Here is a 24,611-nt window from a genome sequence, read left to right as displayed (position 1 = left end):
TTCACAGATAAACTGGGACTCAAAGATAAAACTTTTTCAAAAATCACACAACCAAAGAAATTGTAGAGCTGGGATTTAAACCTAGTTAGACCCATAATCTTATTCTATATCACTGATACTTGATGAACTTGATTGGCTGTTGATGATGTCTAATACATATTGAGTGCTTATTATGCATTAGGTACTATTTACATGTATTAACACATTCAGTCTTTGTCTCAAACTTATGAGGTACTATCTACTATTATCCCTGAGACACTGAAATGATTAACTTGTTCATGGTCACACAGCCTAATAAATGGTAGAGCTGGTATTTAAATCCAGGCAGTTTGACTTCACAGTCTGTACCCTTAATGACCAAACCACAGTATAATAGTTTGCAGAGTTGTGGAAGATTGTGTATTAGTCTCATTATGAATGCTTTTTTCTGTTGCTAAGAAAATGTCTGTCCAGCAATGTGGCTGCAAATTTCCTGTCCCTATACCTGCAGCCTTTTCTCTGGCAGCAATATACGGCCCTTGTAAGCTTAATGCATAGAACTGTGTTCTATTCTGAGTCACCAGTGTCTGAGGGATATAACTTGAATGGAAAATCTTCCAGTGAACTTGGTGACCCAAACTCAAAGAAATGAAACAGTATTTCTAAGTAAGTGGGGAGATTTTAAGTATTGTCATTTGAGTTGGGTACATTTTCTGGTTTACATAAGTATGCTCTAGACTCCTCCTCTTTTTGATGTTTGTTGGGTAAATGAAGCACCCTCATTGTTATTCATTATTTTAGGCTTTTCCCTATAGCCTTACTTTGGTATTTAGACATTATTAAAAATTATGCAGACTATGACAAATGGTGATATTTTTATGTCATTTCTGTAAATGCTCAACATTATTCTCTCCCACCCGCCCCCCCTGAAAAAAACAACTTAATGAGCCACAAAACATGTTATAATGAATGGAAAAATATTTTTAGCATTTTTATGCAGAAAATGCCTCATTAAAAGCAAATGCTTTAGTAAGCAGATTTGAGCTTAATAAAACTTTCGTCGAACAGGGGCTTTTATGACCAATCACTAGCATGTGTAACTGCTCTATGTAAAGACCTAGAAAGCCCTAAGAGCCTCTCACCTTCCTTTCTTATCCCTGGGCTGCACTGCAGCAACGTAGTTGAGTGTGACACGGCACCGCGTGGACTCGATGAGCCTGAAGGACATGGAGCCCACGGTACAGCCACAAGTAGGAAAAATATCTATGTATTGGTCAATATCACTCACGTTTTATCTGGACATGTTATAACATGCAGATTCATTTAGATGAAGTCTGTTTCAGCTGGATGTTTGGCATCCTGCAGTCCAAATATTTTGCATCTGTTTTGCGTATTGTAAAAGCCGGAAGGGCGCAGGGTTTATTACCATAGAAACTTAATTTCAAGTAAAAACCTCAGCTTGGACCCACACTCGTAACTTCTTTAGACTTTGGGCCTCAAACTGTAATGACAGGGATCCAGCCATTCCAGCAGCCACATGGGCTGATTTGGTCACAGAAATCATAGCTCCTCACTTCAACGATACCCTCCTTAGAGCCACAAAGTGTTCACCTATCCACACTGAGGCTTTAGAAAGCACACTTGTGATGTTGTTTGTAGGTGTTCCGAGCTGGGCTCAGCTTCAACTGTGATTCATACCTGGGGGCTTGGGCTGAGTTATAGCCACACCCACCCAGGCAAAGCTGAAATCACCAGCAGTGATGAGGACACTTGGATAACTGGTCACCCTGCAGTAATAGCCTCCCTTATAGAATGGGAAAGCATAAAATGATGACATGGCTCATCTTCAAGTGATGATTTTTCACATTATTTAAGTTTTTTTCCCAACCCACCCTACCGAGTCATCTACACTATCACCAGACCAGTAACAGTGAACATTTATTGAGGTCTTACTCTGTGCCAGGCACCATGCTACATTCTTTCCATGCCTTATCTCATTTATCCCTCAAACTTTATGAGCGAGGTGCTATTGATATCCCCATATTACAGACGAGGGAACTGAGGACAAAGAAGTAACCTGCCCTCTTTCAGCTTGTATACAGAAAAACTAGTATTTGAAGCAAAAATTTCCCCCTGATTTTAGAGTCCTTAATTATTATTGCTTTGCTGCATTGTGTAACTGATTAACTAAAAAAAAAATACTTCTGTATTCCCACTCTGTTCCCCAAAAGAGGCATGAATGAAAGGGGAAAAAAAATCCAGTTGCTGTCAAATGCCCATGACTTGCTCTCTTAGGTGGCCCAGCCTCCTCCACTAGGAGGAAGGAAATGGACTCCCGAGACCCACTCATGCTTGTTGATGAGCAAGGCCGGGGCTGCTGGCTGGCCACCAAGCTCACCGTTAAGAAGTGCCGGTCCTTAACTTCGCGCCTCCTCTGGCTGTGAGCTGGGGGATAGGCTGGCAGTGGAGGAGCTGCTACAGAAAGGGGGACAGCGGCTCTCTGCTCCCGGCGATCACTCCGGCTCCGGTGTTCTGGGGACAGAAAAAGCAATAATATAGAAACATCCTTGGCATTTTCCATTTCTCTTTCCCCCTTGGGAGGGTGAGCAAACAGCTAGAAAAAAGCGAGTTTTTCCTAATCTAGCTCATCTGTATACCAAATAAGATTTTCAGAATTGTTTCAAACTAAACTTTCACTTCACATTAATATGAAAATGGGCACTTATATTTTAGTGGGTCCATCTCATAATCTTTGTACGAGATGACTCTGAGTTTGGAAAAAGCAGTATATTTTCAACATGCTTTATTTCAAAACAACATGAGCAAAAAAAAAAAAAAAGTCTAGACCAATGGTGGGAGATTTGCTGACACTGATGCTAGAGTGGGTTGGAGGCACAGACAGGCCAGAGCCTCCTGGGGAGCAGCAGGAACAAATGCTCACAGCCACCCAGTGGGTGATGGGGTCAGCTCACACTGGCTCAGCGATGTGGACTGCTATGTGGTCAGGAATTTTGCAGGCCAGTTTTTAAACTATTGGTAGCTTGAAATAGGCCACTGTAGAGGTATTTACATCACAGAAATTGGTGTTACACATCAGGGCTTTTATTTATCTTTCTACCATCTATCTATTTATTTACATTTTATTTTCTAGACAGCCTGTGACCAGCACACCATCGCAACCATCTAAGCTCTGTCATGCCTAACACTCAGAGGGCTTTGAAATCCTAGGCTCCTAGAGAAAGTAAAGGAATCCCAATGATGACAGTTGTCTGATTTAGGAATAAAGCTACCTCTGAGGAAAGCCAAGAAATTTCTGTTTGTGGGATGAAATGGTCCTGACTTCATAACAAGAATCACTGAGCCACCAAGGGCACAGTTTAGCTTTCTGGGTGTCTCAGTGAGCTACAGAACACGCCCTGCCCAACACACTGGCCACACTAAAGGCCCCCCTGCCTGCAAATCCAGCCCACGCTCATGCCCGGGGCCTCCTCATCTAACCAAGATATGAAGTCACCGTAGAGGTAGTCTGTGCTAAACCGCCACCACAGCCAGTGTTTATCAGAAAGCCCTTTTGAGATAAACGTCTTCCTTGTTAAAGTGTCTACCTCCAGTGCCACCCTCTTTTTTCTCTGCAAGCAAACAGTGGGCTTTTCTAAATGGGCAGCACAAGGAAAAAGTTACATTTTAAAATTCATAGGGGCGCTTGGGTGGCTCAGTCATTAAGCGTCTGCCTTCAGCTCAGGGCGTGATCCTGGAGTCCTGGGATCGAGCCCCACATCAGGCTCCTCTGCTGGGAGCCTGCTTCTTCCTCTCCCACTCCCCCTGCTTGTGTTCCCTCTCTCGCTGGCTGTCTCTCTCTCTCTGTCAAATAAATAAATAAAATCTTTAAAAAAAAAAGTTAAAATTCATAATGAGGCGTAGAATGCAGGTGTCACTGGTTAGGAAGAGGCTGGAGGAAGGGAGTCAGGAGGCAGACATCAACTCAATTTCCCATTTAGTTGCTCCCTTCCTACACTTTCTTAAATCTCTCTCTTTCATTTGCCCTAGGCTGGGAGGAGGCAGGCTAGATTAATGGCTCCCTAATAACACTTCTTTTCTGGCAGTGTGGTGGGGAGAACATTCATCTGCTAGAGTCTGAAACTGCAGTAGACTCTTGGTCCTTATTCCTTTAGACCAGTGGAACTTAGACCTCAGCCCTGAAACTTGAAAGAAAATCTAAAATATAAATATCTCTTTATAGCCACTTAGTAATCTCTCTTCCTATCTTATAAATGATGGTATCACTTGAAGCCATTATTGGCTCTGAGTACAAAGAATTGCTAAGAAAAAAGGGGGAAAAGAGGAATCAGATGAAATCCCGTGAGGTGTAACTTGCTCTGGGACGCCTTCTCTGAAGCTCCATGGCATGATTAGTGCCTTTCCTCTGAGCACCCATATCACTGTGTTGAGACTACCTGGCTACTTGTCTGTCTCCTTCACTAGACAGGCATTCCTTGTGGACAGGGACCAAATGTTAGGTACTGCTCTCTGAATGCTAGGTTTAGCACAATGCTTGGGCCTCAGTAGGCTTTGTGGAGGGGTTTGCTATTGAGCAGATCTTGAAAGCAGCCAATTTCTAGGTTCTGATCTCAGTCCCCCCAGCTCTCTCCTTACAGCCTCATCCCCCAAAGGAGCACAGCGCTGCTGCCACCACAGCTTTACTTGTCTGTGCTTCATTATCCACTCAGTTCTGGTGGAAGCCAGGATCTTCCAGCTGTCCAAATAGAGAACCTCCAGGGAAGCTCACTGCGGCATTTGCCGAGCAAGGCCGTTCTCTGGTAGGTGTTAGTCATGGACACCAGATGGCAGAAGTGGTATTCTGATGAATGCACTGCTAAGCTACTGTTTCTTGGACAAGGTTAAAAAAAAAAGTCACTTTCTAATTTTAATTCCACACTGCATGTTTTTAATTCTATGATGCCTATAATTCCTGTTTATGGCTCTCTGCAGTGCTATTAAAACTACTACACCCAAGATTTGCTGTTGAGACAGCCTCAAAGAAAGCCAGTCTGTGGAGGACAAGATGCAGCTCCACAGTCTTCCTTCCAAAACCCCAGGAGGCGTTATATCCCTCTCTCAGCCCCCAGGAGGAAGTTCTGAGAAAATTGATATTGGCACTTGCTGTTCCTCAGTTCTGTCATTAAGTCCAAACCCGACAACACAGTGAAATGTGATAGCTTACAAGCAGCTTAATGTTATCTGGTTGAATCTGGAAAAATCTAATCAGGGATGACCTATGAATAATAATAAAGGGATAAAAATAATTATGTCTAAAGGGCTAACGTAACTCAAGCTCTCTGATGCTGGGATCAGAGAAAGTATTTAGTGAGAATGATCAGATTCCTCTGTCATCATTCTATGCCCTCAATGCTCAACCAGTTTTCTACAGAATTTTATTTACTTACACACACATGCATTGAGGACCTACTCTCAGGTTCATGCTAAGTGATTTGAATAAAAAAATTAAGACACCATCCGAGCTCTTGAGTTGCTCATGGATTAATGGTGGAAGACAGGCCTATAAGAGGTTAGTGATGATATAAGCTTGTAAGTGGCACAACTGGGAGGATGCGAAAGATATTATTATGGGAAGGGTGCCTAATTGAGGCTGCAAAGGAATGGTGAGTATGTTAAGGAAGATTTCCAGAAGGTGGGTTGCACTAAAAATTTGGTAAAGAAGGACTTTTTAGCCAACTACAAAATCGAAGTGACTCAATTTAAAAAACTGAAGTGAATTGTAAGAATGCCAGAGATTCTTCTAGAGGATACTGGTCATTACTCTTTATTATGAGTGTCACAGTATCTACTACCAATAACCAAGGGGAATTTTTAGAAACAGTTGTGTTAGGGATATTAGTAGGTTAATTCTTTCATTAAAGGGGGACAAGACTAAGGATATGGGGAAAGGGAGAAGTCATAAACATGTAGAAGAAAATAAGCTGAAAACAAATGTGTCATTTCTCCATCCTCGCAGTGACATTAAAATGTTCTATTTGAATTGTAATACTTTTGGAAAATACCATTCTTTAAAGGAGCATAGGGAATTTGGAACAAAGGCACTGAATGTACAGATACCATGTGTTTCCACAGCAGAAAATCTAAAGGCCAAAAAAGCTGGCGTGCCAACTTCTGATACCCAACTTAGCAGGCTCTAAAAGGGTCATGCCAGTGTTTAATCTCCTTGTCCTCACTACAATGGTTTTAAGCCACTGGAAAGTAAGAGAAGTCTGTTACCTTCTATCTCGCCTGCTATGTGCCTATCTCTGGCTTTTTCAGAACTGTGAGAGAAAGAGAAATAGAAATATTTATTTTCCTGGGACACAGTTTATGATGAGGAGGAACAGAGCTCTGGCTGGGGGTCTGGAGGCCTGAATTGGGGTCTTGGCACTCTACCTAATGGGCTGTATGTGACCCTGAGCAAGTTTTCTGATCTCTCTCGGCCTCCACGTGCCCCACTGTAGAATGGACCAGATCCCTGGTTCTCGACAGGAGCACATCCCCTGAGGGAGGTTCTGGTTGTTAGATGACTAGGCGGGAGCCAAGGATGACAGCTGTCCTACAATGCACAGGAGGGTCCTGAACAAATAGTGCCCTAGGTCCCACCTGTGTCCTACCAGCATTTCTTGTAAGGGAAAAGCCTAGAACCTATTTCTGAGTCAAACCTAATTCTCTTTTAATTATAACCCAAAGGTTTTTTTGTTTTTTGTTTTTGTTTTTTTTGTTTTGTTTTTGTTTTTTGTGGTTTTTTGCTCATGTTTAATGTATGCAGAATGCACCAGTTTTTATGGTTGTGTCTTCTTGCCCTCCTTCATTTCCCTCTACTTTTTGTTCAGAATGGCTTCTGATTTTTACTTAATCCAAACCTACTTTAGATAGGCACAAACATCTGATTGCTTTATGATGTCTTTTAATGTAGTTGTGCCCAGGCATTTGTATATTGCAAATATAATTTTCCTTTTAAATTCTCTTTATTATCACATTTAGACCATGGTGCTATTTCTAATTATGTGTATAAGTAGGTTATATTACCCACGAATTTCATTTCAGTGTAGAAAAGGGAGCATTTCAAAGTAGTTGCTATAATAAGGTGAGGTGTTGGAACTGATGGGACAAAGAACAGCCCCTGGATGGGACAAGCTCTGAGTTCTCTCCCCCAAAAGCCCCCTGAGCCCGGGATCAGTTACCTCTGCGCAGGGCTTGCAGGCTCTGCCGGGCATGGCGGTGCAGCTCCTCCACGCAGGGTGGCCTTGTGGCCGGAAGGAAGATGTTCCTCTGCTGGTGCCATGGTGCGCGGTAGTACACGCTCAGTTTACTCTCAGCGTCCAGGTTGGAGACGGCTGCAAGACGAAGACAAAAGTGGGGCGTTAGACATCACAGGCTTTAAATTATGCATCTGGCAGAGGCTGGGGTGGGGACCAGGGGTGGAGTCTGGGTGGAGTGGAAGTCCAGAGCACTGCGTTCACATTAGGAATGCACTCAAGGCTGGAGAAAGGAGAAAGGTTTGTCGCTTACAGAGTGGAAAGAGAACACCTTTGCCTCCAAGCTAAGGGATGGGAGACCCCGGGACACCAACCATCTGCCTGTGAGCAGCTGACTTTCTCTCCACACCTCTTTGTGCTCTCTGACACAGTCACTCATCAACCTGGACAGACTCTTGGCCATCCATACTTGGGAGTGGGATGTGGGGGGGGCATCCCGCCTTTCAAGAATGCAGAGAAAAGCCTCACTAATGAGTCAAAAAGGTCACCCTAGCTCCAGTCTTCTTGGCCACAGGGCCTCAGAATTAAAGTTCTGCACACCCGCTCCTGATGCCCACCTGAACTTTGCTTCTCCCTTGCTCTGCTTTCTGTCTCCTATGACCCCTGCCCCCAACCCTTACTGTTTCACCTTATCTTGCTCTCCACCTGCCAACTCCATTGCCTGCCATCTTTTGAAGCATTGCTCAGCTTCCTTAATTTCATCTAGGGGAGAGGACAAGCACTGAAGAACCCATTACAGGGGTACTGGTGGTTAAGTGAGGAAACCACAGACAGTGCAGGTGAGGAGACGGGTACTGTCCTTGCAACTCATCCAAGAGATCAGGGAAAGAGGCCTCTTCCCCCCCAGGTCTTCATGTACATACTGAGCCTAGGATGGAGATCACCTATGAGTGATCCTCAGATAAATTTATCTTCAGATAAATTCTCATGGGAGGAGCTGGTCCTAAGCAGGAGGATTCTGGTTAAGAAATTACTGCACAGAGGAACTCCTGAGCACCTGGGCATCTTGCCAACATCGGGAATAGTGAGAACTGGCCCAGAGGGCTTCACCTGCCAGACCTGCTATCCTGGCCACACCCCTGTTCCTCCCAGTCTCATTGTCTCCCTCTGCTTCTTTCCCTCTTTTCCCCAGTGTACGACTGGGGTGTGATCTGCCCAGCCGTTTATTCCTGTGCCCCAAACAGACTTTTCGTTCTTCTCCAATCCTTTTCTTTTTGAAGTCTGGTTTACCATTTCACTTTGGGAAGCCTTATGCAGAACAAGATACCCTACAGATAAAGCAGAAAGACAAATGGAAAAGGAGGTAGGATACTTTTGTAGAAAGGAAATAGAAGAAAACTGGGGAAAATGCAGCCTTTTGATAATTAAACCCCCTCCTCCCACCCGGTACTGCATTTATGGCAATTAGTTTTGGTTTTCTTTTTCTGTTTTTTAATTTTAGTTTTATTTTTTGAGAGTGTGCACACTAGTGGGGGGAGGGGCAGAGTGAGAGAGAATCTCAAGCAAGCTCCACTCTCAGTGCGGAGCCCAACATAGGGCTCGACTCACAACCCTGAGATCATGAACTGAGCCAAAATCAAGAGTCAGACACTTAACTGACTGAGCCACCCGGGTGCCCCTTGGTTTTGTGTTCTAATGCAGTCTTCAATAGTCTTTTTTTTCTAGAATAATGCATCATAATCACAAGGACCATCAATAGAAACAGACATATTTCTTTTTTTTTTTTTTAAGATTTTTTATTTATTTACTTGACAGAGAGACAGCCAGCGAGAGAGGGAACACAGGCAGGGGGAGTAGGAGAGGAAGAAGCAGGTTCCCAGCCAAGGAGCCTGATGTGGGGCTTGATCCCAGAACGCTGGGATCATGCCCTGAGCCGAAGGCAGACGCCCAACGACTGCGCTACCCAGGCGCCCCGAAACAGACGTATTTCTGAAGATGCTAAAGAAACATCACATGGACAGGGTCAAAGGGACAATGCCATACCTGCAAAACAGTGCCCTGCAACAGAAATTTCTGTGATGATGAAATGTTCTATTAGCTATGCCATCCAATGTGGTAGCCACTGGCCACATTAGCTATTAAACACTTTTTAATTTTTTGAAATTTAAATTAAGTTTAAATAGCTCTAGGTAGCTATTCTATTGGACAACCATATCCATGAATACTGTATTATATTCTCTCACCTTCAGCTACAGAGCAGATTACTTCCTTTGACCTAGATTTTTTCTTCCTGTTTAAGAAGAATTCAGGCCCAAGGGTTAGAGATCCCAGAATTACCTTCCTGGGTATGGGAGAGTATTTTTAGGGCAGAGTTCTACGGGGCCAAGCATAAAGACAGCAACTTTTCTTTACTGAGTTACTCTATAACCTCAACCCTTTCCTTAGAAACCTTAAGTGCTTGGTAAACCAGTCAAGGGTCACTGAGTTCTGGGGACAAGAAAACCTAGGAGGAATCACTAATGGAGAAACCAGCCTCTTCAGGCCTTATATGAGACGTGGGAGGCCTTGAGGTAGAAAGGGTAGGCCGTATCTAGACCAGAGCCTCCCTTCCCTCCTGCGTCAAGTAGTGGGGAATGCTAAGCAGAGGCTTTATGTAGCCACCCCCAGAGGAATGCTCTGGTTCAGTGACCAAGACTGACTAAAAAGTCAGCCGCTGTCTGGTTGCAGAGGTCAACTGCCATCTAACAGGGCAAAGGTCATTAACAACTTAGCAGAGGTGGGTGGGAATTCATGTGCTAGTGACAGCTAGGAGAAGGTACTGAATAGAGAGCTTGCCTGGGGAAAAGAAGAGGCCAAGAAGTTCAGAGGGTGGTTCCAGGAGTAGAGGAGCTCCTGAGCACCTCCTCTCCCAGGCCCATCCCTTTAGGAAAGTAGGAACCAGGATTCAGGGCTGAGCCCAGGTGACCTGGGGATAGAGCAGAAGACTTTCATAGCCCCTCAGAAACCAGGTCAAGTGGCCATGGCTCCTTAATCTTAGTAAGGGGAACTGCTGAGCTCCTGCTATTTATTTTCTGAAGAAAAGACTCATCAAAAGTGCTTGTCAAAAACAGATTACTGGGCTCCAGCCTAGACTTCCTGAACCAGAATTTCCTACAGAGGCCTAGTAATCTGTATATTTGAAAATACCCTCAGATTATTTTTTATCACGAGGTATATGTGAGAAACACAAAAGTGTTATCTGATGATTCCTTTGAATCTTATGTGAATGAAGGGGGATGGGCAACATGGTGGTGGGAAGAGACTGCTGAAAATGGAAACATCTATCCACACCTGGTGTATTTTCCAAATAGCTCTTATGTCCTAGGCACGGTGCTGGGTGCTGGGATATAGCACAGAACCAAACACTCAAGAATCCTTGCCCTCCTCGAGCATGTGTTCTCTGGTTCTGTGCGAAAATGGTTTAGATGTGATTGTGCCTGGAAACAGTAGGTTGGGAGAAGAGCCCTCTGGCTGACTCCTGTGTTCTACTATTATACCGTTCCCTAGGGGTAATCCGAGACCTCTAGACTTCTCAAGTCCTAACACCAAAAAGATCATAGTCCCCACTCCTCCATCCCCACCTTTCTGCAGTAGGTAATCCCAAATTAAAGCATAAATTAGCAATCATAAAGTTCTGTAAAGAAGTTCTGTAAAATTCTCTTTCCTCCTTATTCAACATTAAATATAAAGTTATTTGAAAAAAGCATTTTTTGGTACTACTGCTTTGCTGATGCCCTAAACATTCTTACTGTTCCTACTGGGCAAGCCACTGCTGAGTTTCTGGGCTGCAAACTCTGCCTGCTGCTCAGGACTGTGGATTTGCAGATGCAAAGACTAACACAGGAGTTCCAGCACAGGCAGCCAAGTCATGGTTCCTGGGAAGAACCAGCTCTCTCAGTGGCAGCCTTCAGGGCTAGGAAACCTCACCTCTCTCCATCTAGTCTTTTTCTTTATCTGCTGAGAAGCTATAATGGATTTCTGCCATGCATTAGCAGGTGAACATTTCACTCATCAGTTGCTACAATCGTGTTTATCTCTTAGACGAGGAAAGGAAGGAAAACTCTTTAATCCCTTTGCTTTCAGTTTTGTCCTTTGGTTACAGAGCATTAACTAGTATTATGTGTCCACTGGAGGCAGACGTACAGGCACTAATGGAACTCTTCCAGGGAAAACTCCCATTTTCCTTCTTAAAAAAAATTTATTCCTTTCTCTAAGTAACAGTTCAACGGAAGTTGAATACACTCATTCCTAAGCTCGTTGCACCACTGCCATTTATTGCAAAGCTGTCCCACATCTTCAGGTTCACCCTGCCCCCTTTTCTTCCCTGTTTAACAATTACACCATGGCTCAGCCTTGAAAGCTAGTGATCTTAGTACTCCCAGTAATGTCTGTTCTCATAAAAATGATACAAAGAACAGCAAGAAGGTTTCTCCTCTGCTTATTTGTATACACCCAGGCCCGCCCCCGTGGTAGGCAGAATTCTAGGATAGCCCCCAAGATTCCTGTCCTTTCCTGTATGTACCCTGTGTAGTCCCCCAGCACCTTGAGTGTAGGTGAAACCTGTGAATTACGTTACATTATATGGCAATGGGGAGTCTAAGATCCCTACTCAGTTGACTTTGAGTTCATCAAAAGGGAGATAATTTTCCTGAGTGTATCTGGCCTAATCAGCTGAGCCCTTTAAAAAAAGACAAGCAGCAGCAGAAACATTCTGTTTTTTGGCCTTGAAGAAAAACTGCCACAATGGAGAGCAGGCTGCGTGGCAAGTAATGGCAGACAGCCTCTATGAGCTGAGGGCCTCAGTTCTACAACTTAAAGGAAATGCATTTTGCCAACAGCCACTTAGTTTGCGAGGAGCCCGCAGGACTCAGATGAGAACTCAGTCCCAACCAAAACCTTGACTGCAGCCCAGTGGGACCCTGAGCAGAGGACCCAGTGAACTTGTGTCCAGACCCCAGACCCGCAAGATGGTAAATGGGTGGTATTTTAAGCTGCTAAATTTACAATACGTTGTTATGCAATAATAAAAAACGAATACACCCTCCCACTATTTTATCTACTTCCCTAGAGCCAGTTGCTTGCCTTGCCTGGTGCTTGTCCTCTCCTCCCTTTGTTATTGCTTTTCAAAAAAGGGGTAGATAATGGTATGGATTACAATGGGAAATAGGGCTATATGTCTCATATTTATTCCCTACAGCAGAAAAAAAGGTTATGTGGATGTATCATTTCTCCTGTTCAACTATAGGCCCTCACAGAGAGCTCTGGCTACATGCCAAGCTGTACACTGGGTATATTACATTTATGGTATGTTAACACACCCAAAGATTAAAGTATTGCTCCCATTTTACAGCCAAGGAAACAGATAACAGAGAAAGTACATAAATTTCCAAAGTCTCATACATCTGGCCCGTGGATGGTCTGGGACTAGAAACCATCTCTGTTTGGCTTCCAAGCTGCTGCTCTTTCTCAAACCAATACTGAAATGTTTGCCTAAACTGAGGCTGATTGGGGGTGGGTGTAGAGTAGGCTATCTGCCACATAAAAAGTATCTAGTGCTTCTCAAAATCAAAATAAAAGATTCAGAACTGCTAATGTCTGCATCATCCACAGAACTAGATGTAACCAAGAACTGAGTGAATCTTTCAGAAAGTGCCCAGATTTGTCATATTCCAGAAATACACAGACACCATAAAACCAAACTGCTGAAAGAGAATATCATTGTAGGAAATGTCCACAGGGCAGTGAAAAGTCTTTATAGACTGAACTTACTTCATTCCCCTGTCAAACTCTGGATATAATGGAATTGTCTAGACCTTGATTCATAGTGATGTATTGAAAGCACAGATCTGGTCACTGGGTTCATCTGAAATGAACTGACTTGGAAGTTGAGGAAAACTAGTGGCTGCCACTCTCTTGGAAAGGCCAGGCCCATTTCTAAGGACAGGAGGAGGCTCGTGTTTAGGAACTGTTGCAAAGGGGTGCAAATCGGGGAAGAATAATCTTGCCCTAAGCCTCTCCTGTCCTGCTAGGGTGGGTACTTATTTAGTACTGCCTTCTCTGGCCTGGCCTCACGAACTTCTCAAAACTCCCTTAAAGCTTGACTAGCCCCTAGGAGGAGCGCAAAATGCTTATTCTTGGCCTGGCTTCAAAGCCTCTGTACCACAAGTCTCCACCCCTGCCACTGCCTCTCTCTGCGTGCTATTCCTTCTTCCTTCTCTCAGACTTCCCAGAATTTAAAAGGGGTAAGGTGGCAGCTGAAATCAAAGTCTGAATGCTGTGTGTGGTGAAAATTTCAGAAAGATGTGCAAAGCGATTCAGAAATGGAATTGCCGGGGCGCCTGGGTGGCACAGCGGTTAAGCGTCTGCCTTCGGCTCAGGGCGTGATCCCGGCGTTACGGGATCGAGCCCCACATCAGGCTCCTCTGCTATGAGCCTGCTTCTTCCTCTCCCACTCCCCCTGCTTGTGTTCCCTCTCTCGCTGGCTGTCTCTATCTCTGTCANAAAAAAAAAAAAAAAATTTTAAAAAAAAAAAAAAAAAAAAAAAAAAAAAAAAAGAAATGGAATTGCCTTTTGGATTTTTAAATGTTCTTAGAGTGCCTGCAGGTCAGACTACCCATATCCAGACTAACTAACCACTGCAAGGATTCCTTGCCAGGAATATATCTCTCCACAAGCCACCCATTCTGATGCTGTGTGACAGAAAGCAGCAGGGAATGTGTTAGCACATTAATATATTAATGAGCATCTGAAAGAGTCAGTGTCATAGATATGTCGCCAGTTTGCTCCTCATGTCCCTGCTATGCTGAAGCCAATCCTCAGCCACCATCAGCTTGGTAAGCAAAACAGAAATCTACTCAGGGTCCCTCTTGCTGCTTCCTGAGCTCTCAGATCTGTTAGGGAGGTAGGGAGGGATGGGATTTCAGCAAGTGCAACCATTCATTCCCACCTGTCCTTCCCTCCTTGATAACTAGCCCTTTGCCCACTCTGTTTGGCAGTGTAGAGGAGGGAGCAGGGTAGGGAGCACTGAGGCTCCTGCCACTTGTGAAGCAGCCTGACACCAGAGCCAGGTTCCCATTTTGTCCCTGCTGGACTGCCTTTTCTGTAGAACCACAATAATTCAGACTTGTTCACCACTGTGGACAAAGCATCCAACGTGGGCCCCCTCAACATCAGAAAAATCTAGTTCCAGTGTCCTGAAACATTCCAGCACTCACAGAACAAAACACGTCTGTGTTTTTATTTATATGCTAAAAGGATCTAGAATGATTTTTCCTTTAGAAATATTTCCCCAACTTCTAAAACAAAATGATGCTTCATACTAAGAGTACTGTTTAATTATTGCTGTTACTGTTGTTGCTGTCTTCATGTCTGACATCCCATGGAAAGACTACTAGACGCATGGGTTCTACTCGCAGTTCTGCGTCCTTGTGCAAGTCATGGAACCTTCCCAGGATCCAGTTCCCCATCTTTACAAATGAGTCCTGTTCTGTGCCATTTATGCCTCTATTTTCTACCAGTCATCAGAATAAGCAAGGCTGCATCATCCACCAAGACGGACTCTGCATTCAAGCAATGGCAGGATGCACTGGAGGAAAAGACCCTGAGCTCTGGAAAGATGGGGGTTCATCACAGTAGCGATGGAAGCAGAACAAGTGACTGAACTTTTTGGGCCTCTGTGCTCTCCTCTGTGAAGTGGGAGTCTTAGAGCCTTCCTGGAGTGGCTCTGAGAGTCCAGTGAAATGATAACATCCTTGCCAGGTCCCTGCTCACTACATATCATTCCCTTTCCTGGACTGGGAACAAAAGAAGACCAAGAAGCCATGATTGGGGTCACAGTTCAAAAGAGGAAAGCCTGGAGCTCTCGAAGTTTCTTGTTTCTTTATGTGCCTGTCTTCTTGGTCAGTGAAGTGTAACCAAAGATAAGGCCACTGGAGATCACTCTTTGGGGGACCTTACAATCTGGAAACTAGAAAGAAGGTTGCCCCCAGTCAGGGAGCCTGTGGTCTCTCTGACATGTCTCCAGTGTCTGATACTGGTTTACTGGTGCAACATTCAGTGTAATGATTCGGAGATGCTAATTGTCCAAGTCGCTGTCAGAGCTGCAGCACTATACATTCTCGGAAGTGGTTTATAATTTATGTGTTTATCTTTAGGTCACTCTGCTGCCATGTTCTACACCATGCACTTCCTCCAGAATGTAAGCACATAGCCATCTGTCGCAGCTCAGCTATTGTTTTAAGAAAATTCCTTTAGGCATCTATCAAAGTCACTGAATTCTACTGCTGGGAGGGACCTCGGGAATTATGGAGTTCTGTGTTTTTTCAGACCATAGGGCATGACCCATTAGTGGATTGTGAAATCCATTCAGCAGGTCAAGACTAGCATTTTTAAGACAATGAAACAGAGTAGAATAGAAAATACCAAATGCACTGCATGTAGTAAGTACTGTTTTGTGAAGCTACTGTTTCTGTCACATGTGTGTGCATGCTGGTAAAAATGTGTTTCTGGCTCTGGTAGCAGTCAGCACACTGAAAGCTACTGTTTAGGCCACTCCTCTCATGTACTGATGAGGAAATCAAGATTCGAAGATTTGACCCAAGATCACAGAGCTGATTTTGGGCAGAGGCAAAACCAAAGCTCAGGTCTCCTGACCCACACACTTCCCTTGGCAACTCTTCCTCCTACGCTGACGTTCAGCCTGGCTGCTTCACCTTTCATCTCTCTTAGTTGTTATTTGCTACCTATCAGGTTGTACTTCCAAAACAAAACCCCAAAACACTTCTCATCTGCTCTCCAAGAAATCAGCCATTTTTATTTTAGGATTCCAGAAGCACTTCAGCCAAGTGAGCAAAGAACAAGTTCCCCTGGGAGGCTGACACTGCCAGTCAGCAGACCACATATCGAGAAACACTAGTTTAAGGAATGAGAGACCAAGGCAACAAGGTAAGTATTCAGGTGAACAATATTAAATTAGTGATACTCAACTGTTTCACTCTACAAAAACTATCTGAATTGCTCGATTTAATAATTAGGTCAACCCCAAGGTTAGCTTTGCCAGAAAGGACATCATGTTCTTAGTGGTAAAGTGCTTCCTTTCCAGCAACCTGGACTGAAAATGACCAGCCCATTATCAAGAAGTGACACGTTTGTTCCAGTTTTCAAGGCATGGGTACCTGAGCTTAAATCAGAGGGCCCGGGCATGGGAGCTTGACTCAACACTTGCTTCACCAGCCTCACCCCCCTTGAAGAGACAAGGGCAGTTTTGCAAGTTTGCAAACAGGTTTTAGTGGAGAAAAGATAACACTGATCAGAAATAAGGAATTTGATCTTTCAGGAGAACCAAATGGAGAGTTAAGAAATACTTCCAAGATTTAGAAAAGGGTGAATGTCACAAATCTGTTTTCACTATTTGCGAAGAACCAGGTGAGGTTGGCTGCAGGGAAGACCATGAGTATCATCCTTTGGTAGGTGCTCTGCTTTCTTTGAAATTCAAGCAGGAAAATGGAAAGAAGGCACTCCGCCCACAAAGATGAATATGGGGTTTTAAAGTCCCTTCATTTCTGCTCAAACTACAGATGTGATATCATGAACATGGGCACGTTTGACATTCCAGGGAAGAAAGTGGAGTTGGAATGGGAGAGGCAGGTCAGAAAAAGCATGTGAAAGTCCCCTTTCTGTTTCAGGAGACATTGCACACAGCCACTGGATGTAAGAGGAAAGGGTTCTGTTTCCAATATGGTACATGCATGGAGCCCCTTGTCTTCTTGGACAGATGCCCTTGGCTTGTTTAAATTGTGAAGCAATAAGGTATTTAGCACATGATACCCAGTTATATATGCTAATAAATCTCTTCTCCTAGGTAGAGATTAAGCTCTTAAAATTTAGAGATCATCAGTGACAGTGGAAAATTTAAAAATACTTGCAAAAGGCCCCACATACAACCTCCACTGAACTTACTTAGAATTATTATTTGCTAATTAGTATCTTTGTAGGTAGAGGAGAAGTAATGCCCTTTATTGGGCCAACAAAGAAGCTATAACTACATGAGCCTGCAAGCCAAAAGGAATTATTTTCCAAGGACCTTTCCACTCCAAAAGCCTAGACATTAACAATGAGTTCTGTGCTCTCTATAAAAGACAAGGCATGAGTTGTATGAGTGGGGAACACTTAATGCATGATATATTCAGTCTGGTCAGAAAAGATGTGTTCTCTTGTGACTCCGTTAGCCTTAGTCTAGCTGAGTCTGCCCCGATACCAAGAGAGGCCCACTCTCCATGGATAGTGGCTTTTTCCCTCTCTATTTGCCCATGGAAGACAGACTCGGAGAATGAAGAGTTTGGGTCTCCCCAGGACAGGCACTGAGACAAAAGTTCAGGTCCGTGTTTATTTAGGAGGTAATTCCGGGAAGGTGCCAATAGGAGGTATTGGGGGAAGTGAGAAAAGGAAGAGAAGAAAGCCAATAAAGGGTGCACTTTTGAGCACCATGGGTAACGGGCGGGATCCTTTGGGAGTCAGTGCAGAACACACACTTTAGAGGTGAGGGAGTTGGGGTATTTACCTACCACTTCTAGTCAGTCATTGGTTGAGGGTTGTCTAGGCACCAGAGCACTATTTCCCTGGTACTTCTAGAAAAGCAGGCTCCAGAGAAAGCCTTCAAACAACAAATGCAGTCCCTAGGAGCTGTAAATCAGGCTTCTGTGCACTGAAGTGATAAGGGTGAGGGAATATGGTCAGGGTACCAATAGTCTTGGGGGATTCAGGAATGTAATCCTCACAGCACACAAACATGTGCATTTCAAATGTGGGATGTCTTGATTGTGCTGCTGGCCAATTTTAAAAGTTCCACAATGCCAAAATAGCTCAAAATGGATTTGTTGTCAAAATCCCTCAAGTGTGGCAGTGAGGAATCCCGGTCAGACAGCTCTGGATTCTGGTAGGAATGTTAGCTGAGAGGGCTATGGCTTGGAGGCCTGCCTGGAGGAGGCTGCCTTCTGCAGGGGCATGGATCAGGCACCTTGGCTATTCCTAGGATCCTACCTACTACGTGGCATTGAGTTGGACCTCTCAAAAGGTCTATTTCCTCCTCTATCAGAGTTTCAGGTATGATAAGTTATCTCAGGTTCATCTTGCATGTTTGCTGCCCTGGATGTGGAATCAGCCCTTTCTCCAAGAAACCCTCAAAGGGAACAGCTTTAAGGAACCACATTCTGGATGCCAGGGGTATCCACTGTCTGTCGCTGGGTTGTCACTGACTCTAGGATTCTTCAATAGAGCTAGAGAATATGTAAGTTTCAGAGGATGAAGCTACATCATGAGTTCAAACTGCTATTTCCAATTCAAATAGAAGATTACAGGTTTTAATTTAAGTGTCTTGATTTTATAATTGATCTTTTATGTTGAAAATCTTGATTCTTAATGACAGTGGCAAAATATCTTATTTGAAAAGTCTCAAAATGACTACAATAAGACAACTCAATTCAGTTTTAGATTTCTTTCTCTTTTGCTTTTATCTTTAGTGTATTTTCTACTGGAAATGGAGTACTTTTTTAAAAAGTCACATGAAATGATTGAAGGTGTTGAATACAATGACTGTTAAGGTCCTGTATATTCTATTGGGTACATAAAAAGAAAACTGAGAGACTCCTGGCCAGCCCATTCAGGTGAATCTAGTTCATAAATCAGTGCATCTATCTAAAGTTTCTGTATTTTTAATTTGTAGCTTGAGAAAAACATACATGCCTTCTTGCCCTTGTACTCATCTGCCCCATGGGTTGCAATATTTAGAAATCTGGGAGTTCCTTCTCTTCCTCCCTTCTCTCCTGGGAACTTTGCCGTTGGCCCTTGGAGGAGCTGGACTGGCTTTGTTGAATAACAGCACAGAGAAACCCATGTGGTGATGAGGAGAGCCTTTGATCTCCAGAAGACTTGAAAACTCAAGCCTGGAGGTCTTGGCGTCTATCCCAGAGATCAAACACATATGTTGGCACCTGCAGGGAAAAGGGAAATGAACTAGCCATTTTTGAATCCAGAGCCTATGATAGAAACTCCATAAGCAGTGACAGAACCTACTGAAGGCCACAGGCCCATCAGAAGCTATGCATAGCCACTCCAGGGATGTCTCTACCAAGCATTTGGGTGAGTGGACCACACACAGGGATCAGACCACTTCACCTGTGAACAACTGTGAATAAACCCAAATACCAAGACTAGGCTGAACCATATGAAACTGATAAAATAATTAGATATTATCAATTTCATATGGTTCAACTTTATAGCTCTAAAATAAGCAAATGAGGATCCAAAAACTTCCATAATCTTTCAAAATAAATGGCACCTTATTTCTCCCTCTCAGGTTCAAGGAATTTGTCTTGTTTCTCTTCTAAAGTTGATTTGCTAAGAAGGCAGTCAGAAGTGAGAGGAGAAGAGAGAAAAAAGTTAAAGTAGGCAGCTGATTCTAGAGGGTCACATTAGAGGACAAGAGCCTCGGGCCCCAGTGCTGGCTGGCATGGTTCAGAGGCTGACCAACAGATTTCAACCCTAGTCCCTCCAAGTGTACTGAGTCCCTGGCTAATCACACTTGGGTCTGGGAAATATAATGTGTCACCTCTTATTAAGTTCAAGGTATTTTACAGACATACTTTAAGGAGAAAGAGAAACCATTGGTGCCTTTGGGAATTTATAACCTTGTAGCCACATTAGACAGATTAGATGATAATCCCATGTGGGATCAAGGGTGTACCCTGAGAGAGACACAGAGTGCCATACAGGTTCAACAGAAATGCTCTATGGCGCAAGAAGGGGTATAGGGAAGAGGTATGAAGTGGGAGGAGGGCTGATGGATAGGATTAGCAGCACAGTTGGAAAATGCTGGAAGAGAACCACATACAATTTACATTTAGAGGTAAAAAGGATTTGAATATTGGTAATTCCTATGAGGCAACCCAATATGAGGGTTGGAAAGAGTCAGTGTGAGTCCCAGGAGCAGCTCTCTGCGGCTGCACCAGGAGCTGTGTGAAGCAGAGGGGGGCAGGTTAGGGTCCATCAAAGAGGGAGATGCCACCACTTGGTGAGCATGTGTGTGAACTGGGCACTTGGTTAAGCTCTTGATAGAGGTAATCTCGTTTGGTTCCCCCCAACAAACCCAGGAAGCACATTTGATAATCTGCAATTTACTGAATAGGTGCAGAGAGGTTAGGAAACTTGCCCAAGGGCCCAAAATTTATAAATGCTAGACCTAGGACTTGAAGTGAGTACATCTGATTCCACAGCCCCACACTATTTTCCGCCTCGCTATCTTTTTATAATAATTTTTTATTATGTTAGTCACCATACAGTACATCCCTAGTTTTTGATGTAATGTTCCATGATTCATTACCTAGCATATAACACCCAGTGCACCATGCAATATGTGCCCTCCTTGATACCCATCACCAGCCTATCCCATTACCCCACCCCCCTCCTCTCTAAAGCCCTCAGTTTGTTTCCTAGAGTCTATAATCTCTCATGGTTCATTCTCCCTTCTGTTTATCCCCTTCATTCTTCCCTTCCTTCTCCTACCGATCTTCCTATTTCTTATGTTCCATAAATGAGTGAAACCATATGATAATTGTCTTTCTCTGCTTGACTTATTTCACTTAGCATAATCTCCTCCAGTCCCGTCCATGTTGCTGCAAATGTTGTGAAAGTAGCCAAGATGCCCTTCAACAGATGACTGGATTAAGAAGATGTGGTCCATATGTACAATGGAATATTACTCAGCCATCAAAAAGAACGATTTCACAACATTTGCAGCAACATGAACGGGACTTGCTATCCTACTTTCTAACACCGCTGCTCTGCACAGGAGCAGATGTCTGTGGGAAGACTATGGTCATCCTGGAAAAGGAGACTGAAGTTGTTCAGTGGAAAGACCTGGGGGCCAGGATGAGGGACCTGCTATATAACCAGAAGAATCTTAGTTGTCCCCAAAGCAGAGCTCAGCACAACCTGTTTGAGGATAGAGATGGGCTTTATTGTGTATTTTGTATCCTTTAGCTAAGCAACAGTCTAAACTGACCTATGTTTTATAGGAGCTCAACTATGTGGGTTGAATGGATATGGCTCAACTGTATAAATGGTTTGATCTATACATCTTGGAGGCTGTTCTGTCTCCTTTTAATTTATCTCCTTCCTTTCCCTGATCTCTGTCCTCCCAGATAGATTCTATTCAATACCCACCCCAAGTCGCACCTCCTCCATGAAGCTATTCAAGACCCCCATGGCCCAGTTGGTTCATTCATTCATAGAGCAATGAGTGATTAAGGACCTCCCATGTGCCAGGCACTGTGCTAGGCACTGGGATACAGTGGTGGACATTAGAGACACAATCCTTGTCCTTGTGGCACTTATATCCAGGTAGGAAAATGCCAGGAAGTAAATTAATAAGGAAGGATGTAATCAGTAATAAGCACTTTGATAAGATAAAATGGGGATGTGGGAGAAAGCAAGGCTAGTGGACGTGTGGCATGGAGGAAATGACAGTGGATACTAATGACCCAGAAGGCCTGAGGTTCTCAACCAGGCATCAGAGACATCAAGGTAAGGGAGCCAGAGGGTCACTGTCCATATGGAACTGACCTTTAGTGGAATGACCTCTTCCTCTAGCTCAGCATGGCAATCTGGCCTAGCTGATTATCAAAGTCATTTCCTCTTCTTCCTGGGCACACAGCTAGACCTCATTTCCTAGCCTCCCTTGCAGTGGGCTGTGGCCATGAGTTGAAGTCTAGCAATAGAATATGGGCAGAAGTGTTTTGCACCACTTCCAAGACAACCCGTAAAAACCTCCCACACATTATCCTTCATGTTCTTGAGACCTTAGAAGCCACACACTGAAGATTGGGTATATTCAAAAGACAGAGGAGCCTGGGTCCTTGAACTCTAGCAAGGAGAGCAGATACCCACCAACGAAGACAAACCAACTTTGGATATTATGCAAGTTATGAATAAGGCTGAATTTTATGAAGCCACTGAGGTACTGAGGGTTATTTGTTATAGCAGTTTGCACTACAGTGGTTCACTGAAGTCACTGTCTCATCACCATGGTTACTCATTTAGCCCTTTCTTGGCTTAGGACACGGTCCCTATTGTATTACCATTTACCTTTGTACTTTTTGTTCACTTTTCCTTCCTGTCAGTCGCATTCCCCTCAACTCATATGGCAACAGTGCACTCAGAGGCTTGCCCTTCTTAGGTGAATGTTTTGATACCTTATCTGCTCATTAAAGTGGGATTCTGTTTTCATTTCTATATCATGTTAGTGGATGCTTTTATGGCTCTTTAAGTCATTTGTACTTTTAGGTAGGGGAATGATCATCAATGCTTTTCATCTTTTCTCTTTTCGTTTGCTTAGAAGACCTGTTTTCTAGACTGCCACAAAATACAGTCCTTTCCCAAATTATGATAACTTCTGAATTGGTGGGGCCTGAGTCAATGTGACAATCCTATCCATACACGGCTGTAGTTGCTTACTTCCCTGTCAGACTGTATGATTTTTCAGGACAAAGAATATTTCTTCTCTATATCTCAGCACCAAGTACAATATTAGGCATATAGTAGGCGCTCAATAAATGCCTGCTGAGTCAATGAGGTTATTTAAAGTTGTTAACTACACTGGTATGGAAATAATCTGCAAAGGTTTTTGTTCTTCAGAAAACATCTCTGAAGCCACACCCTCAATTTACAGTAAGCCTTAGCAAAAGCTTTTTCTTGAAAACCAGATGCACAGACATCAGGCTGAATTACGAGCTGCTTTGGGGCATCCACAAAAATGAGGATTGCGCGGAAGGGCACACTAAATAGGACTCAACTTTCCTGCTGCTCTAAGTGCTGGCTTTTTTTCCCTTTGCTCTTTCTTCCCAAACTCTACCTCCATATTATCTCTAGGAGCCTACAAGCAGTCACTCTTTGTCCTCACACACACCTCCCTATGTCACCTACCAAGTGAAAACCACTGGTGCCCTGTCACCCAAAACACTGTGCTCTGTTCCAGTGTGCTTCAGTGCCAATTCGCAGGCCATGGATGAGTGCCCAGGAGTGCCTACAGCTAGCCCATTGCAGGGATGCCTTCTCAGGGTCCCCAGAGCAAGTCGCCCAACCCCACATGGCCTTGTGCCTTCAACATGCCCTTTGGCTCTGGATAGCAACTTTGAGAGTCACAATGCAGAGCTTCACTGGTCAGAGACACCAAGGCCAGATCAATTTGGCAAAAGAGCATGATCAAGAAAGGAATGGGCTGTATCATTCCTTTGAAGAGTAAGGAAATGCTTTTATTGTTTTTCTTTTATAGCCTCAGATCCACGCAAAAATAGAAACTGAGATTAAAACACAAATGCCACCAACCTGCAAACCAAATGGCGTGAGTCAATGACATCAGCCCCAAGACCTGTTTTGAGCCCAGGCAATGGTCCACATCACACGGAGGGTCAGTTTGCTTGTTCTACCAAAAGATCAATGTCAGGAAGAGGCATTTGTGACCGAATTTCACCCACTGCAGAAACAGCTGGCTAATCTGATCATCCCAGTAATAAATGAGAACAATTTATTATTTCATTACACTCACACAACCTATAAAACACCTTCTAAACTGACTGTTTCCCAAAAGTTGACAGTGAATTCAATCAAAGGTATAGATTCAGTCCTGTGTAGATATGGGACAGACCTCCTTTAAAGGGCACTCAGTTCTCCAGGGAATTAAATATTAGGACAGGAATGTTTACATGAAGATGTGAAGATACTGGAGAGAAAGCAGCTAGTACCTAAACACAACTGGGGAATCTCATTTTATTTAAGAATGAGTTTCAGTCAGTGTTCTGACTTTTTAAAAACTTTCCTTCACAGACTGTCAAACCAATAGCTTTGGTAAGCACAACATTTATTTACCTTTATTATCCACCCAGGTAAAAGTTTGTTCTTTCCAGAACAAAAGCCACCTGGGCCAAGTGACATGCAGAGGTGCCAGATTCCCACCACTCTCACCACTGTGTCGGCTTACCACTGTGCCCTCCCAGGTCTTTTTGAGATATTGGTTACTGGCTGAAGCCCATTCCAGAAATACCAGTGTCCTCTGTGGTAGGGTGTTCTGCAAACCCACAGAGACCAAGCAGACGCCCATTACAGGGGTAACAAAATCCAGAAGTTCCGTCCTCCTGGGGTGAATTTAAGCCAGTGGCCTGGAGCAGATTGTTCAGGGCCTTTGTAGTAACAAGTATGGATTTGGGGCTTTGGAGTGGGTTGCATTTATTTGGATACACCTCAAAAGGCTCATGTCAAAAATTGAGAAAATCCCAGTTGAATATTCAGTTGTTAGTGAGGACTCAA

General features: G+C 43.8%; 1 protein-coding gene across 1 annotated transcript in view; it reads right to left on the bottom strand.

Annotated features, from left to right (window-relative positions):
* The window catches only part of NHS (NHS actin remodeling regulator), a 340,052-nt gene that overhangs the window by 46,650 nt on the left and 268,791 nt on the right, over nt 1-24,611 (bottom strand). Inside the window, exons 2-3 of the mRNA XM_034649781.1 lie at nt 7,203-7,355; nt 2,378-2,511 (exon numbers count right to left, since the gene is read on the bottom strand). Coding sequence (XP_034505672.1) covers nt 2,378-2,511; nt 7,203-7,355 — 287 coding nt within the window. The remainder of the gene's footprint in view (nt 1-2,377; nt 2,512-7,202; nt 7,356-24,611) is intronic.

Source organism: Ailuropoda melanoleuca, chromosome X (genome assembly GCF_002007445.2).
Source record: "Ailuropoda melanoleuca isolate Jingjing chromosome X, ASM200744v2, whole genome shotgun sequence".
NCBI lineage: Eukaryota > Metazoa > Chordata > Mammalia > Carnivora > Ursidae > Ailuropoda > Ailuropoda melanoleuca.
The sequence above is the reverse complement of the archived record's forward strand: the minus strand, read 5'-3'. Positions and strand labels throughout refer to the sequence as shown.